This window comes from Rhinoraja longicauda, chromosome 5 (genome assembly GCF_053455715.1).
Source record: "Rhinoraja longicauda isolate Sanriku21f chromosome 5, sRhiLon1.1, whole genome shotgun sequence".
In the NCBI taxonomy this organism is placed as follows: Eukaryota; Metazoa; Chordata; class Chondrichthyes; order Rajiformes; family Arhynchobatidae; genus Rhinoraja; species Rhinoraja longicauda.
This window is the reverse complement of record NC_135957.1, coordinates 10,533,887-10,551,931: the sequence shown is the minus strand read 5'-3', so window position 1 is coordinate 10,551,931 and position 18,045 is coordinate 10,533,887. Positions and strand designations below refer to the sequence as shown.

The window sequence follows — 18,045 nt, the reverse complement described above, 5'->3', positions numbered from 1 at the left end:
AACAGGCTGAGTGCATGGATGACTGCATGGCAGGTGGGATATAATCTTGACAATTGTAAGGAATCAGGTCTTCCACTTTGAAAGGGAAAATAGAGAAGCGGAGGTTATTTTAAAAGGACAGGAAATTGAAAGATGTTTAGATGGGCTTAGGTATCCTGGTACATGACTCCCTAAAATATGCAGGCACAGCAAGAAATTTGGAAGCCGAACAGTGTGCCACAGGTGTCAATTGCATTGGTATGGTGTGCTACAGGTGTTAATTCTGTTGGAATAAAATGTTGCAGATGTTAATAGAAACAGGTGCGGGAGTAGGCCATTCGGCCCTTCGAGCCAGCACCGCCATTCAATATGATGATGGCTGATCATGTACCCCGTTCCTGCTTTCTTCCCAAATCCCTTGATTCCGTAATCATAAGGTCATAAATGATAGTAGAATTAGGCCATTCGGCCCATCAAGTCTACTCCACCATTCTATCATAGCTGATCTATCACCCCCTCCTAACCCCAATCTCCTGCCTTCCCCCCTATAACCTCTGACACCTGTACGAATAAAAACCTATCTATCTCAGCCTTAAAAATTACATCCTTTTGCATCCCCCACCTATCTCTGTTCCATTCTCCTCTGTCCGCACGGGCAAGGGGCAACATTGATGGCCACAATCCAGAAATCAGCGAGAATCTGATCCAAGTATTTAACATCATGAACGCAATTCAACCGGGTAGCTTTTTTAGATAACGGTGACTGGAGTCTGATTCATGATGCTTGTGAAGTCTAGTCCTAGACTCTCTGGAAACATCCTCTCCACATCCACTCTATCCAAGCCTTTCACTATTCTGTATGTTTCAATGAGGTCCCCCCTCATTCTTCTAAACTCCAACGAGTACAGGTCCAGTGCCGACAAACGCTCATCATAGGTTAACCTACTCATTCCTGGGATCATTTGTGTAAACCTCCTCTGGACCCTCTCCAGAGCCAGCACATTCTTCCTCAGATATGGTGCCCAAAATTGCTCACACTATTCTAAATGCGGTCTGACCAGCGCCTTATAGAGCCTCAACATTACATCCCTGTTTTTGTATACAAGCCCTCTTGAAATAAATGCTAGCGTGGAGTTTGCTTTCTTTGCTACCTATTCGACTTGCAGATTAACTTTGTGGGAATCCTGCACCAGCACCCCCAAGTCCCTTTGCACCTCAGATTTCTGGATTCTCACCCGGTATGATATATCCGGAATGAATATTGATTTCTATAATTTCAAGTAACACTTGCATTCCCTCTCTCTCTCTGTCCCTCCCCCACCCTAGTCATCCTACTTGTTTCACTGTTGTCCTGCTTAGTTTCACTGTTTGTATCTACACGTTATCACCTTTTCCACAGCCAACAATGGACCATTGTGGGCTCTGCCTTTCCTTGATCATCGTTGCTGACTTTGATTTGTTCTTTTCATACCTTTCATTCATTTGTTCTTTATACGTTTACATACATCTAGTTTTCCTCTCCCCAGACTCTCCGTCTGAAGAAGGGTCTCGACCCGAAATGTCACCTATTCCTTTTCTCTAGAAATGTTCCCTGCTCTTTGAGTTACTCCAGCATTTTGTGACTGTCCCTCTCTTAATTGATCCATTGTGTCTGCTCTGCCTTCCATGCACATAACACCTAAGTCCTCTTTCCATTTTGTGGGCAGAGAGCAAAAGTAACCCATATTCCACAATAACCCCAACATACAGGACCCTCTCTTGGTCGGCCAGTCTGAGCAAAACTTATAGGTTATTCTCGGGCTTGTTCCTTTCGTCGTTCTAGGCCAGACTTCACAAGGGGTTAGTTAGCACATTACACAAACACATGCATCAAAGGATGACTTTAAAATGTTCTTACTGTTCTATATTCTTTCCACGTGCGTTGAAAATCAGTTTTTCCGTCTTGGCGCCGTTGTATCACTGTCCATCCTCCCCCATGGATTTTCATTTCACAGAATGCCTATTTGAATAACGACAAATGCATCAGTCTGAAATTAGAGTCTGAAAACTCTGATCTTCAGGTTCTGCCCAACAATCACCGGGCTCTTAAACACAACAAACACCAACTAGACCACGAAGGGGGCGGCACGGTGGTGCAGCGGTAGAGCTGCTGTCTTGCAGCGCCAGAGGCCCTGATTCAATCCCGACCACAGGATTGTAAATTGTCCCCAGTATGTGGGATAGTGCTAGTGTTCGTGGTGTTCGCTGTTCGGCTGTCTCTCTAAAGCCTAAATGCTAAAATAACGAGGGTACATCAAAGCACACTTGCATGTTATGTCCCAATAGTGCAAAAGTGCTGATTTTCCAAAGTCAAGTCAAGTTGGAATTATGCACAAGTATGGTGAGGTACAGGTAGAATGAAAATCTGGTATCCAAAGAAAACATCATTAGATGATAAATTGGAAACTTGTAAGAAGCCAAGCACTCCACAGTCAGCTCTGATCCAGTCAATCGTGTTTAATTGTCGTATTTTTACGAAAAACAGAACAATTGAATCCTTACTTGCAGCAGCATAACACGTCAGTAAACACAGTACTCAATGATAAATAAAAGAACATTCAATCAATTTTAAAAAGTCAATTTTAGTGCAAAACAATAGCCCAAAGTCCTTAGTACAACCAAGACAATTTGTTTAGTTTAGTTTAGAGATACACCATGGAAACAGGCCCTTTGGCCCACCAAGTCAGTGCCAACCAGCCTACACACAAGGAACAATTTACAACTTTTACTGAAGCCAATTAACCTTCAAACCTATACGTCTTTGGCATGTGGGAGGAAACTGGAGTACCCGGAGAAAACACGCTGTCACAGGGAGAATGTTCGAACTCGGGTCTCTGGCGCTGTGAGGCAGCATCTCTACCATTGCGTCATTGTCCTGCCCTATTATTGATCCACTACTTAACTAAGATTACCTTCAGTGCTCATTCTGCAATAATCTTGTATGGTTTAGATGCAGTCCAAATTCTGCATCTGCGAAAAGTTGTTTCCCACTATTTGGCATTAAAAGTTTGTAAACTGCTTCAACGATAAAGCAAATTCCTAATTATAACTGATCTGCACTTTTGGGTTTATATTAAGTTTAACATTAAACACAAAATAAGGACTCATTTATTCAAGGAGTTTGCACTTAGCGCGACATTTTCAAAATGTTTTCATGGAAGTATATACAAATGAAGAGGCCATTGGAGAGATTAATTCCATTCCCCTGCATTCTTTTAATCCTCAGAGTTTTTTTTCTCTTCAGATAGTCGTCCACCTCTCTTTCATGTGTTGGTGCATGAATGTTTCTAATGCTTTCTCATTACTGTGAAAGGGGAAAGGTTTAATAGAAACCTGAGTGGCAACTATTTCACTCAGAGGGTGGTGGGTATATGGAAAGAGCTGCCAGAGGAGCGGCACTGTGGCGCAGCGCAGAGTTGTTGCCTTACAACGCCAGAGACCCGGGTTCGATCCTGACTACGGGAGCTGTCAGCACAGTGTTTGAACGTTCTCCCCATGACCTTGTGGGTTTTCTCCAGGTGCACCGGTTTCCTCCAGTACTCCAAAGATATACAGTTTGTAAGTTAATTGGCTTCGGTAAAATTGTAAATTGTCCCTAGTGTGTAGAATAGTGCAAGTGATCATTTGTCAACAGGGACTAGGGAGATTGAAGGGCCTGTACCTGTGTCGTATCTCTAAAGTCTAAAGGAGACAGTTGGGGCAGGTACTATAAAACTTTTAAAAGACATGTGGACAGGTACATGAATAAGAAAGGTTGAGAGGGATATGGATCAAATGCAGGCAAATGGGGCTGGTAGAGATGGGGTATCTTGGTTGGCACAGACAAGTTGAGCTGAAAGGCCTGTTTCTTCTCTGACTCTCTATGGCACTATTATCATGTCCAATGTTTCCTTTGGATAAATAATCTCTTCATTTTGCCTCTGGTTAATTTGCTATTCATAGAATATGATCACTGGGCTTTATGCCACTGAAAACAAACACAAGCATCTTCCCTGAGAAAATAATTTGTGAATTGCCAGACAAAATAATTCATGAACGTCTCTGTTAAATCAATGCATCTGCTCCTGAGGGAACAGCACTCACTTGACTTGACCACATTCTCTAGTCTATCTGATGATGATGCTGATGATGATACTTTATTGCCACATGTACCTGGCTACAGTGAGATTCTTTGTTTTGCATACAAACGGGCAAAATCATACAGCAGACTTCACCAAGGCAGTACACAAAGAGTCACCTCGATTCTGGCGCCGACAAAGTCACATAAATTCATTGACTAGTCCTATCTTCGGCTCGCAGCGGCAAACCTGGCCTGCGGCAAATGTGGCAGTAGGCAACCCCACACCGGTCCCCCCTTTGTTCTAGGCGCCCACTCACCGCCGGGTCCCCCCTTCAGTATTGCCGGCCCTCCGAGCCTTAACTGAAATGAATGAGTTCAAATCAAAAAAATATTAACTGAGGACTTCAACGTAAAATTCAAAGTTGGCGTAAACTTTAATAGACAATAGACAATAGGTGCAGGAGGAGGCCATTCGGCCCTTCGAGCCAGCACCACCTTTCAATGTGATCATGGCTGATCATTCTCAATCAGTACCCCGTTCCTGCCTTCTCCCCATACCCCCTGACTTCTCTATCCTTAAGAGCTCTATCTAGCTCTCTCTTGAATGCATTCAGAGAATTGGCCTCCACTGCCTTCTGAGGCAGAGAATTTCACAGATTCACAACTCTCTGACTGAAAAAGTTTTTCCTCATCTCAGTTTTAACTGGCCTACCCCTTATTCTTAAACTGTGGCCCCTTGTTCTGGACTCCCCCAACATTGGGAACATGTTTCCTGCCTCTAATGTGTCCAACCCCTTAATAATCTTATACGTTTCGATAAGATCTCCACTCATCCTTCTATATCCTTCTAAACTTTCTGCTGTCCTGAGGGGTGTGATCTTTTGACTTGGACATTGAACCAAGCCTTGCCTGCCATCTGATATAAAAGACCATGGTCTCTATTTAAAAAAAGATACAGAAGAGTTCTTGTTGGTTTGGCCATCGCATTTCACTCTCAGTTTAGTTCAGTTTAGTTTAGTCTAGAGAAATAGCGCAGAAACAGGCCCTTCGGCCCACCGAGTCCGCGCCGACCATTGATCACCCCGACACAAGCACACACTTCACTCAGGACAATTTTCTAATTCTTACCATGGCCAATTAACTTACAAACCTGGGTGTCTTTGGAATCTAGGAGGAAACCAGAGCACCCAGAGAAAACCCACGTGGTCACGGGGAGAACGTACAAACTCTGTACAGACAAGCATCCGTAGTCAGGTTCAAACCCAGGTCTCTGGCGCTGTAAGGCAGCAACTCTGCCACTTCCAAATTATACCATGGAGGATTTAAATCATTAATGTCTGGAAGGAGCTGGCTTGCAAATGTTTCAAGTGATTATCTGTATGTGTGTTTCTGTATGTATCATGAAGTATAATCACCATCACTGGTTGTCGCATATATTAGGAGGGTTATGTGCCAAGTCGCAATTAAATATTAAAGTGGGCCTTAAATCTGAAATGGAGCCTTCATTTATCACCTCCAACGCAATCAAAGGAGATTAACCACATGCAAGTTAAATTATTTGGCAGATGTTTGTTCAGTTAAACTATGCAATGTCCTCCGAGTGGATTATTTTACTCCTGGATGACTTTTGACAACTTTGTTCCAGATGTTCTGGAAGGCATTTCTGATCCTTTGCTTTGGCACCTTGTCAGCATGTTTCTTGGCGTGGAAGCAAAGCATGGATTGGCTACGACATGTTCAAATGAATCCTCCACACATTGAGTTCATTTAATGGAACTAGCTTTCCTCCACGCAATGGTAAAACTTGACAGTTTTGTGATGTTGTGCAATATTTTGATTTTGGGAAACACCTTTGATCGAATACTTTGGAATCGAGAACCAGAGGGCATAGGTTTAAGGTGAAGTGGGAAATAGTTTATATTTTATAGGGATCTGAGGGGTGACTTTTTCACACAAAGGGGGCAGGTGTATGGAACAAGCTGTGTGAGGAGGTAGTTGAGGCAGGGGCTATTGCAACATTTAAGAAGCAATTAGGTACATGGATAGGACATGGTTAATGGGATATGGGTCAAACGCAGGCAGGTAATACTAGTGTAGACGTAATATGTTGGTCGGTGTGGGCAAGTTGGGCCGAAGGCCCTGTTTCCACGCTGTATGACTCTATGAAACACCTTCCACATGAAGAGCCACTCGGCAATGGCAATGCCCCAAATAAAACAACGGTTCGAGTGCTGTCTGTGCAGAGTTTGTATGTTCTCTCTGTGACCAGGTGGGTTTTCCCCAAGGCATCATCTACTCCCCAACCCACAACAACGTAATTCATGGAGAGAAAACTGGGGTTCAGTATTTTTATGTTCAAATCCAGCCTGTTCCTTTCCAATGCTATCATTCAGCCCCAAACCTCCATCGCGCCTGTGATAATCCCCAAAACTCAGTGAACCCCAGTTGAAGAGCTTCCAGGGCTACATGGGTTATCAGAATCAGAAGCTCAGGATGGCAGCAGTAAAGCAGCTAATGACCTGGGTTCAATCCTGACTACGGGTGCTGTCTGTGCGGAATTTGTACATTCTCCCTGTGACCACGTGGGTTTTCTCCGGTTTACCCAGTCTGGCTTTACCCAGTTTAATAAAGTTCCAGACTGCAGTTGTGTGTGGTGTTTCAGGAGTATGGGACAAGGAACTGTAGATGCTGGTTTACAAACAAAAAAAGACACCAAGTTCTGCAGTATCTCAGTAGTTGAAGTCTTTCGGGAGCATGGGACCAATCTGTGTAAATGCTGATTCAGGGCTTCAGAGTTATTCATGCCTCCTGCGGTTGGGCTGGCAAGTACTGATGTAAATTGAAAGGCTCATCTTCAAATTCCGCAGCTCTTTATGTGCCAGACTGCATCGAGAGGGTCACTTTGTGCTGAATTCTGTGTTCCAGCAGCATTTGTGGCCAATTGCGTTATTTTTATTCCTTTCTTCGCATTAACAAAACCCGAAGAATTGGTCTGTGTGCTTGTTAATGTGCGATCAACCTGAAATTTTGCACTGACTTAATTTTTTATTGAAACTAATGATTCAATGATATCGTGTACACTACTTAATGCGGTCACAATAGGTTTAATTTGCTTACCAAGCTACTCTAGTGTATTCCCTTTTCCCTTAACTCCACAACGTATTTCATTTGGCATTCATTTTACTTTAGTTTAGATATTTTCAGTGCAGAAGCAGGCCCTTCGACCCACCGAGTTTATGTCGACCATTGATCACCCATTCACGCTAGTTCTATGTTATCCCACTTTCTCATCCACTCTCTACACATTCGTGCCAATTTACAGAGGCCAATTAACCTACAAACTTTGGGATGTGGGAGGAAACCGGTACACCCGGAGGAAACCCATGCAGTCACAGGGAGAGCGTGTAAACTCCACAGAGACAGAACCTGTGCTCAGGATCAAACCCAGGTCTCTGGCGCTGCGCCACTGTCATTAACATCTGATTTAATCAACTGAATTTGGTGGGACCAAATTGCATTGATTCACCACCCACTGACTAAATAAACTCCTCCTCATCTCCTTCCTACAGGAACGTCCTTTAATTCTGAGGCTATAACCTCGAGTCCTAGACTTTCCCACTAATTGAAACGGCACGGTGGTGCAGCGGTAGAGTTGCTGCCTTGCAGCGAATGCAGCGCCGGAGACTCAGGTTCGATCCTGACTACGGGCGCCGTCTGTACGGAGTTTGTACGTTCTCCCCGTGACCTGCGTAGGTTTTCTCCGAGATCTTCGGTTTACTCCCACACTCCAAAGACGTACAGGTATGTAGGTTAATTGACTGGGTAAAATGTTTATTAAAAAATGTCGCTAGTGTGTGTAGGAAAGTGTTAATGTGCAGGGATCGCTGGGCAGCGCGGACTCGTTGGGCCGAAGGGCCTGTTTCCGCGCTGTATCTCTAAATCTAAAAAATTCTTTTTAAAAAATCCATTTCACGTCCACTAACCAAGCCTTTCCACTGTTCTGTAAGTTTCAATGAGGTACCCCTTCATTCTTCTAAACTCAAGCTAGTACAGGCCCACTGCCATCAAATACTCATCATCGGTCAACCCACTCATTACTGGGATCAGTTTTGAAAGAGTGGAGCGATTGTAAGGAATGATTGCAGATCCACTTCTGAGACCAGCACGCAGAGAGTCAACCAGCTTGGGCGCCATCTTGGGTGTGATCGTGGAGAGAACCAAGATGGCTGATGATAATCAGAGGGAGTCAGGAAGGGAATACCAGAGCAGAGCGCACCTGCAAATAGGTTTAGAGTGAGGAAAGTAACATTTAAAATCTCTTTATGTGAATTCCTGTAAAGTTATTTGATGCAGTGGTGGCACAAGAAGAAATAAATAGATATGATCTGAAAGGCCATGAGAGGTAATCAAGGTTTGTAATATGATATTCTGTGATACTTAGATTTCAGAATACTTGGCAGAAAGGTAAAGGAGGTTGGTGAGCATTTAACGAGCCATTAAGTATCTTCAACAAATGGTGATTGATGTTGTGGCTCAGTGAAAGTGCCGCTGAAGAGGAAGACCAGTTCAAGTCCAATTTAGTGCAGTTTAAAGATACAGCTTGGAAACAGTCCCTTTGGCCCAGCGAGTCCACATTGACCATTGATCTCTACGGTATCCTACTTTCCCATCTACTCCCTCCACACTAGGGGCAATTTACAGAAGCTAATTTGCCTACAAACCCGCACGTCTTTGGGATGTGAGGAAACCCACGCGGTCACAAGGAGAACATGCAAACTCCATACAGACAGCTCCAATTGTCAGGGTCTATAGATAACCCAACATCACAATGTAATTCTGAGGCAGTGCTTTTATGTTGTTCTATGAGAAAGCTGCTGTTCCGAAATACAGCCAAAATGGTACACGATAGCACAACAATTTTAGGGGCATCTTACTCACCATTCACCTGCGGTGTGTAGTATCGTTTTGTTCAAATTGTTGCGCTATTTTAAAAGTAATTCACTTTATAAACTTTAATAAACTATACAGTGAATGGCCCCCGCAGCCGTTGCGCAGTTGGGGTCCGGTTATCTAATACTTCTGTGTTCATCTTGCATCACAGCGGGAACCCATCGCATATCCGCGTGTGTGCAGTTGGGGGAAGGTTGCCGGGTCCGGCGGCAGTGCGCCTGCGCAGCACCGCCAGGAAGACCGGCGCCCGTCCCAGCATGCCCTGCGCCTAACCTTCCTCCTGTGGTGCAGCGCATCGACAGAGAGAAGTTCAAAGAAGATGGCCTCCGGCAGGACGAACATGGGGCAGTGGCTTACGGCCGCACCCGTGCTGCTGGCCGCCGCGATGGCCGCACTGGGCCGGGGTGAGTGACTCCCTCTCCCCTTTCCTCTCTCCCCTCGCCCGCCCCCGGCCCCGGGGCTGTCACAACGGGAACCAACGGGTCCACAGGTCGTGATGAGATCGCCATTTTGAGATCGCTGGCGTCACAACGGGAATCCAACGGGTCCACCGGATCTATTCCTCTCATGATTTTATACACCTCTAAAAGATCACCCTTCCTCCTCCTGTGCTCCAAGGAGTAAAGTCCAAGTCGACTCAACTTCTCCCTGTAGCTGTTAATGGAAAAGCCTTTTCCTTATTTACTGTATCAAAATCACTCCTGATTTTTTACATGTCTGTTCAACTTCCCCAAGGAAAATGATACTTGTTTTACCGCAATCGCCTCTTATCAGTAGTTTCATCCATAAAATAATCTAAGATGTTATCGTTCCCTGTGTTTTATCCGTCACGTGTAATAAAAACTGTCCCTCTTCAAAATACAACCCACGTTACTAATAACCACGAAACAACTTACAATCCATTTATTTAAAATCTAAATTTAATTCCAATTCCTCTTGTTGGAGTTGCATTTTGTAATTTGTTAACAAGCAGGAAAAAAAATCATTATTTAATAACGCCTTCAAATGGAGCCCTTAGTATTAAATAAAGGCCATAATTAGATCAAAATGAACATTGTGATTAGGAAGGTGAGATCAAGAGGAATGATTAAATGTTTAGTCGTAGGATGATTTGATGGAAAATGGGCAGGCAGAAGAGAATTACGGTGCAATTTCGGAACACGAGGCCTGAAATTCAATGCTTTCTGCAATTGTTTGCCATTATAGATTGAACAGTGATTAGTTTGAATATGCATTGTTTATGGTTTTCCTGTCAGATTAGTGGGTGCCTGGAAAACTGTTCCAGAGGTAAACAAAAAATGCTGGAGTAACTCGGCGGGACAGGCAACATCTCTGAATAGAAGGAATGGGTGACATTTCGGGTCGAGACTATTCTTCAGGCTCAGTCTGAAGAAGGGTCTCAACCCGAAACGTCACCCGTTCTCTAGTTAAGGGCCTGTCCCACTTAGGTGATTTTAAGGCGACTGCCAGTGACTAGGCTGTCGCCGACAGTTCGCCAGGGTGTCGCGGGCATGATTGTGAGGAGTCTTCCAAGAATCGTAGTGGATCTCAGCGCGTCGCTGAGAAATCAACAGGAGTGACATTTCTCGGCATCAGCTGGCTTGTCGCCAGGTATCGTTGCTTATTGCAGGCGCTGTCGCATGCTGTTCCCAGCTTTGCTAGGTTCTCTTAGATGCATTTAGAAGCACATAATATTAAAATAAAGAAAGTCATTTGAAGATACCATAAAATACTTGTGTTTAACCAATTTATTTACCGTCAGGACATTTGACAGGTTGATTGGAGGCGACAGTTTGATGGTCAGGTAAGCATGGGAATTTTCGCGATGTTTATGGCCATCAAGGATTACATTTAAAGTAGGCTCCCAACCCAGATATGCAACCCAGAAACCAGATATGCATCTCCCGTACATTTTTTAAGAATGGCCAAATTCATTTAACCACTTTTAAAGTTAAATTTCTTAATACTGCTATTAGTAAACTGGAAGTAAATCCAGTTTATTCCTTGTTACCGTGAAGCTTGGTTTTCAAGTAACCCGGGCAAGATGTTATATTTCAAAACTCTCAGGTACTTACCGACTTGTCAGTGATTTCAGCGAAAATTAGGACGCCGGAGAAGCATTGGCAGCGTGGGGATTTTCGCGATGTTTCAGAAGACGCTGTAATCTCGACCTGACTCTGCATTGTTGTGGTCATTGTCGTCGGGTAAAAGAAAATTTCGGCGATCTGCTACGACTTTGACAGTCGCCGGCAGTCGCCTAAAAAATCGCCTAAGTGGGACAGCCCTTTACTAAGTAACCCACTGAGTTACTCCAGCATTTTTGGTGTCTATCTTCAGTGTAAACCAGCATCTGCAGTTCCTTCCTACACAGTTCCAGAGGTAGTGTTTAGTTAGATTTATTTTTACAGCACGGAAACACTCCCTTCAGCCCACCGAGTCAGTGCCGACCAGTGATCCCTGCACACGAACACTGTCCTACACATACTAGTGACCATTTACAATTATACCAAGCCAATTAGCCTACAAACGTGTACGTCTTTTGAGTGTGGGAGGAAACCGGAGCCCCCGGGGATAACGCACACAAGTCACAGAAAGTACATTAAAGCTCTGTTACAAACAGCACCCGTAGTCAGGATCGCACCCGTATCTCTGGCGCTATAAGGCATCAATTCTACCACTGTCCCATGGTGGTGGAGGCAGATGTGATAGGGGCATTCAAGAGGCTTTTGGATAGGCACATGGATATGCAGGGAATAGAAGGATGTTGGATTATGCACAAACAGATAAGATTTTGTCTTGGCATAATGTTCGCCACAAACATTGTGGGCCGAAGGCTGTAGTGTTCTATGTAAGAAGGAACTGCAGATGCTGATTTAAACTGAAGATACACTGGAATTTAGAAGGATGAGAGGAGATCTTATCGAAACGTATAAGATTATTAAGGGGTTGGACACATTAGAGGCAGGAAACATGTTCCCAATGTTGGGGGAGTCCAGAACAAGGGGCCACAGTTTAAGAATAAGGGGTAGGCCATTTAGAACTGAGATGAGGAAAAACTTTTTCAGTCAGAGAGTTGTGAATCTGTGGAATTCTCTGCCTCAGAAGGCAGTGGAGGCCAATTCTCTGAATGCATTCAAGAGAGAGCTGGATAGAGCTCTTAAGGATAGCGGAGTCAGGGGGTATGGGGAGAAGGCAGGAACGGGGTACTGATTGAAAATGATCAGCCATGATCACATTGAATGGCGGTGCTGGCTCGAAGGGCCGAGTGGCCTCCTCCTGCACCTATTGTCTATTGTCTATAGACACAAAAAGCTGGAGTAACTCAGCGGGACGGGCAGCATCTCTGGAGAGAAGGAATGGGCGACGTTTCGGGTCGAGACCAGAGATGCTGCCTGTCCTGCTGAGTTACTCCAGCTGTTTGTGTCTATCTTCTATACTGTTTATGTTCAACGTTCTATTCTTGTAAGAATGTTGATTGTTGAAACATTCCATTAACGTCAGTCCAGACGGATCCTGACCTGAAACTTCACCTATCCCTGTTCTCCAGGAAATGCTGCGTGACTCCAGCACTTTGTGTACTTTTCCATTGAAGTTAGACAATTTATTAACACATATTTGGTTAAAAAAGGTTGTGTGAAGTTGTATTAAAGGACATCATTCATAACGCAAGTACTGCAGTGTAGTGGCACAGAGGTAGAGTTGCTGCCTTACAGCGCCAGAGACTCGGGTTCGATCCTGACCACCAGTGCTGTCTGTACAGAGCTTGTATGTTCCCCCTGTGACCACATGGGTTTTGGGCGGCACAGAGGCGCAGTGCTGGAGTTGCTGCCTTACAGCGCCGGAGACCCGGGTTCGAACATGGCTCCGAATGCTGTCTGTATGGAGTTTGTACGTTCTCCCTGTGACCGGGTTTTCTCCGGGTGCTCGGTTTCCTCCCACACTCCAAAGACATGCAGGTTTGTAGGTTAATTGGCTTCTGTTTAAAAAAAAAAGTAAATGATCCCTAATGTGTGTCGGATAGAACTGGTGTACGGGAGATCACTGGTCGGCACAATCCCAGTGGGCTGAAGGGCCTGCCTTCACGCTGCATCTCCAAAGACTGAGGACTGAGGACCCCAAAGACCCAGCATGTTATTGTCCACACTTACCTTTAACGGTTGCGTGGTGTTTGGCACATAAATTGTATAGATTCCACTCTTCCTAAGTCCAGATTTATAGGCGTCAGCACAATCTTTAAAATAGATTTGATCCTCTTGAGGTAAAATCGAACTTCTAGCTGAAATACAAAAACACGTTGCATTTTAAAAATGTCACCATCTTACATAGTAAAGTTGCATCTACCCATTGTGTCTTCAAAATAATAGGAAACATTCAGAGTCACAGGGTCCATGATTTTGCAATAGAGTATGCGACTCTCTGAATGTTTCAAATTAATTTGAAAATACAATGGGAAGAATCATAGCTTTATTTAATTATTGTGATTGCAAAGTTGTGGCTGCTGCTAAGTTCTTTGATTCTTGCAGCAAATTGATCGTTAAGTTAAATTCCTAAGTGGTTTCCCAGAGCCTGCAGCCATTGACGTAGATGTATTGTGACATATTACAGGCATGTGAATTTTCCTGTTTCCGCAGATTTCCGCTTTTTTAAAATCCATTTCCGGGTTTTTTGCATGATTTCCGTATTTTCTAACTTTGCCAAAATCACGTTTACCAACGGAGAAGTCGGATCGGAAAAAAAAGAAAATAAACAATGTATCGACACGAAACTCTAGGGTTCCGCGAGAGGTCGCTAGGGGTTCTGCGAGAAATCCCCCTTTCCCTGGAAGTCTCCCTGAAAATGTGACACCTAGGCTGGGCAAGGCAGCCAATCTTGACCTCATCGGGACTTCCACGGCTAATCGGTGGGTTGAATTTGCAACCTGCAGCCGGGGCTCTGGAACTCCAGCCCAGCTGGAGCCAGCAAATCTATCCCCATAGCTGATTTCCTTGGCTGGCTGGATAAAGCAGCAAAGCTCTGGAACCAAGAGTGCCAGAAAATCAGTGATGGAACTGTAATGAGTAAATATTAAATTTAAGTGCAAGATTATATAACTAAATTAATTAAGACGGTGTTAAAATATAAAACACAGCAGAAAAGCCAATTACCACCTTTTGGGCTGATTAATGTTCAAATTTACTTCAAAATGTTATTAGTATACAGTGACATTCACATTATTTTGTAATGTCCATTTTTACTTTAAGATGCACTAAAAGAGGCTTGAAACTGGTAATTTTTTGACCCCCGCTGTACGCCTCATGCAAGCGGTCGGCTCTTTTCTTCCTTTTTTTACCTCACTCACATGCCTGATATTAGTCAAGAAAATGAATCAGTCCAAATTTTAGTTATTGATGTTGGAGAGTCTGGGAGGTTTTCTGTTCTGGGGTTGATTATTGCTATGAGAGAAATATATGACACATAAATAGCAACCACAGGATGCAATTCATGAGCCCTGGTGGTGTTGTAATATTTGCGTTATTACAAAAGGAATTTTGAGCAATGCCTTTCATATTTATTCACTCTTTTAGTGAGTGATGCAGGAAATGCTTTTGCTTTAAGATTTATGTAAGCGACCGTTTATTGCTTCCAAAACAGCTTGCAACTGAAAACCCCCTGTACGATTTGAGTGTTTCCAATCTCCAGGGTGTTTGTGCAGGCAGAAATATAAATGAAAGCAGTCTGATGTTGTTAACAAGTGCAAATCAGCTTCATTTCCAAGCTTGAACTCCGTGTTTCATGCTTTCAGCACTTTAGCTTTGCTGAGCCCCGGTTTAATGTTTTGTACTAATACTCATTATTCAAAAAAAGAACACAGCCAAAGCATGGACCCTGTGGACTCAAACTCTATTATGCTCAGCATGTGAGTTTTACAAAGGATAATCAATTGAAAGCTTTTATGTGGTAAATTGGCAACGTTTTTTCAAGATTGACAGATTGTATTGAGATCCAAAGATCCAAGATGGCGCCCAAGCCAGGCGACTCTTTGTGTGCTGGTCACAGAAGTGGATCTGCAATCACGCATTACAACCACTCCACTCTACTCTTTCAAATCTCAACTCCAACAGCAGCATTTATCTCTACATGGTGGATGTCTTGATTGCAATCATGTATTGGCCTTCCGCTGATTGGTTAGCACGCAACAAAAGCTTTTCACTGTACCTCGGAACAGGTGACAATAAACTAAACTAATACACAAAAACAATTTCTGTCACCATTCAAGAGGATTCTTCAATGGCACACCATTTTGGGGTCAGAACATAGAATGTAGAGCAGTACTGCTAGTCTTTGACATTTCAACCAGGGAAAAAGGTTCTGACTGTCTACCGTATCTATCCATGCCTCTCATAATTTTACATGCTCCTATCAATTATTCCCTCAACGTCCAAACCTGCAGAGAAAAGTTATGAAATGATTTTTGATTGTGAAATTCTTGTTGGCTGCTTCCTAGCTGGTTTTTCTTCGTCTACATGGGGTAAACACCAACTCCATCGCCTTGAAAACCATCGCTATTGCATGCTGTAAATGAAATGCTTTAATTTTTCAGCTGATATTTTTGTTATCCATCTTTTGTTCTACTAGCTATTTTTGGAAACAATTAGTAGAAACAAGGAACTGCGGATGCTCGTTCACAAAAATAGACACAAAGTGCTGGAGTAACTCAGCGGGACATACAGCATCCCGGAGAACATGGATAGGTGACGTTTTGGGTCGGGTCCCTACAAAGTCTGAAGAAGGGTCCCGATCCAAAACATCACCGATCTATGTTCTCCAGGGATGCAGCAAACCTGCTGAGTCACTCCAGCATTTCATGGCGGCACAGTAGTGCAGCAGTACAGTTGCTACCACACTGGGCCAGACACCTAGGTTCGATCCTGACTACAGGTGCTGTTGGTATGGAATTTTCACATTCTCCCAGTGACCACGTGGGTTTTCTCTGGGTGCTCTGGTTTCCTCCCACACTCCAAAGACGTGCTGGTCTATAGGTAGGTTAATTGGTTTCTGTGAATTGTAAATTGTCACCAGTGTGCAGGATAGTGCTAGTGTATGGGCAGCATGGACTCAGTGGGCCGAAGGGCCTGTTTCCACACGATATTTCTAAACTAAAATAAACCAAAATAAAGTGTATTTTTTTCTAAACATTTAGTTTGATTTACATTTTTAAAGGCTGTTTTGTGCTCTTCTGCGATTGATAATTGTGGTTCCTCACAAATAACGTGCTGGTGAAGCTTAAAGCTACAAGTACTCACGACTGGTGGGGTTCACCAAGTTGATCAGATTGTTAACCCTCTCCTCCAAGTCAAGCTGCTGTTTCTGAAGGACGCTGTTATTCATCGTTGCAGTGTTCAGTTGCTTCTCCAGTTCCTCTATGATGGCATATTGTCTTGTCACCAAATCCTGGAGCTGTGCTTTCTCTTGTTTCAATGATTCAAGTTCAGCTGCGTGTTTGTCTTCTATCTCCGAGATTTTTTGTTCCAGCAAACTGATAAGAATCAAACAAAGGTACTTTAGCTTTTCTTGAAGTAATAGTTTTCTGACTGAAGTCAATTTTTCAGCGTGTGTTTAGGGTGTATGCATTCACACGTTAACTCTATTTCATCTGTCCCATAGGTTTGGGATATTTGTGCAGTGAATGCGTTTATTTAAAATTGCGTTCATTTTATCCATAAAATTTTGCGTGGAAATTATTTCTTCAAATGAACAATGAGCTACTCCCTCATAGATAATGTTTTGAACTGCCCTGGCCTGAAGCTATCAAATCCTTCCATAAGTGCTCCCACATTTTCACGAGTACTCCAACAAGTACAAGCCCAGAGATGTCAAATGCTTGTCATATGTTGACCCAATCATCCCCGTGATCATTCCCGAAAACCTCCTCTCCAATGCCAGCACAATCAGCCATGATTGAATGGAGGAGGAGACCTGATCAGCCGAATGGTCATAATAGGGCAGAATTAGGCCATTCGGCCCATCAAGTATGCTCTGTCATACAATCATGGCTGATCTATCTCTCCCTCCTAAACCCATTCTCCTGCCTTCTCCCCATAACCCCTGACACCCATACTAATCAAGAATATATCTATCTCTGCCTTCAAAATATCCATTGACTTGGTCTCCACAGCCTCCTGTGCCAAAGAATTCCACAGATTCACCACCCTCTGACGAAATAAATTCCTTCTCATCTACTTCCTAAAGGAACATTCTTTAATTCTGAGTTTAATTCTGACCTCTAGTTGTGGCCCAGCAGAATGGCCTAGTTCTGCTCTGAGAACATGAACATCATGAACATCTCTGCCCAAAACTGTTCACAATACTCCAAATGTGGTCTGACCAGTGCCTTATGAAGCCTCAGCATTACATCCCTATAGGTCTTCTCCATCCTGCCCTACCGAGATGGAGCAAGACTACAGATTGTTGTCTGATTCAGCCCATTCTGTAACCTTTCGGATAAGGTCCTCTCACTGGTCGTGATTCAAGTTGAGAGTGACGAATTATATCACCCCCTTTTCTCTGCCCCTTAGTTTGATATAATGCGTGGAATTGAATGTAACTCTTTAAAGACAACAGCTGCATTTAGACACGTCTAAGATTAACCCGAGTAATACTTTTTCTTTTGAACAGAATTCATGTACTTTTATTCTGTACAAAATCTATCTGTATTTTCCCCCGTTGTTTGCACTGTGTGGAATGGAATGCAAAAGATTGTCATTTGTGCGAAAATCAAGTTTTGTGGTTTTACTGAGAATCTCAATGCATGCTGTTGTATAATGACTTGCAACTGTATTTTTTTGAAGCTTTTAAAGTCCAATTAATTTAATGCCTAGTTTTATTTTTATAATATTGTGAGTAAATCTATTGGTGGGGATTAATCGGTTAAGATAAATTTCTAGCCTGCTCAACCTTTCCTTATAGCTCAGGTCCTCAAGTATTGGGAACATCCTCGTAAATCAGTGATGATGACCTTAAATATAAGGTCATCTTCA

The 18,045-nt window shown here is 43.4% G+C and overlaps 2 protein-coding genes across 2 annotated transcripts in view; one reads left to right on the top strand and one right to left on the bottom strand.

The window, feature by feature from the left end:
* LOC144593840 (microcephalin-like) overlaps positions 1–18,045 on the top strand; it is a 145,655-nt gene that overhangs the window by 39,355 nt on the left and 88,255 nt on the right.
* The window catches only part of angpt2a (angiopoietin 2a), a 93,286-nt gene that overhangs the window by 22,128 nt on the left and 53,113 nt on the right, over positions 1–18,045 (bottom strand). Inside the window, exons 4-6 of the mRNA XM_078398905.1 lie at positions 16,312–16,544; positions 13,177–13,304; positions 1,877–1,978 (exon numbers count right to left, since the gene is read on the bottom strand). Coding sequence (XP_078255031.1) covers positions 1,877–1,978; positions 13,177–13,304; positions 16,312–16,544 — 463 coding nt within the window. The remainder of the gene's footprint in view (positions 1–1,876; positions 1,979–13,176; positions 13,305–16,311; positions 16,545–18,045) is intronic.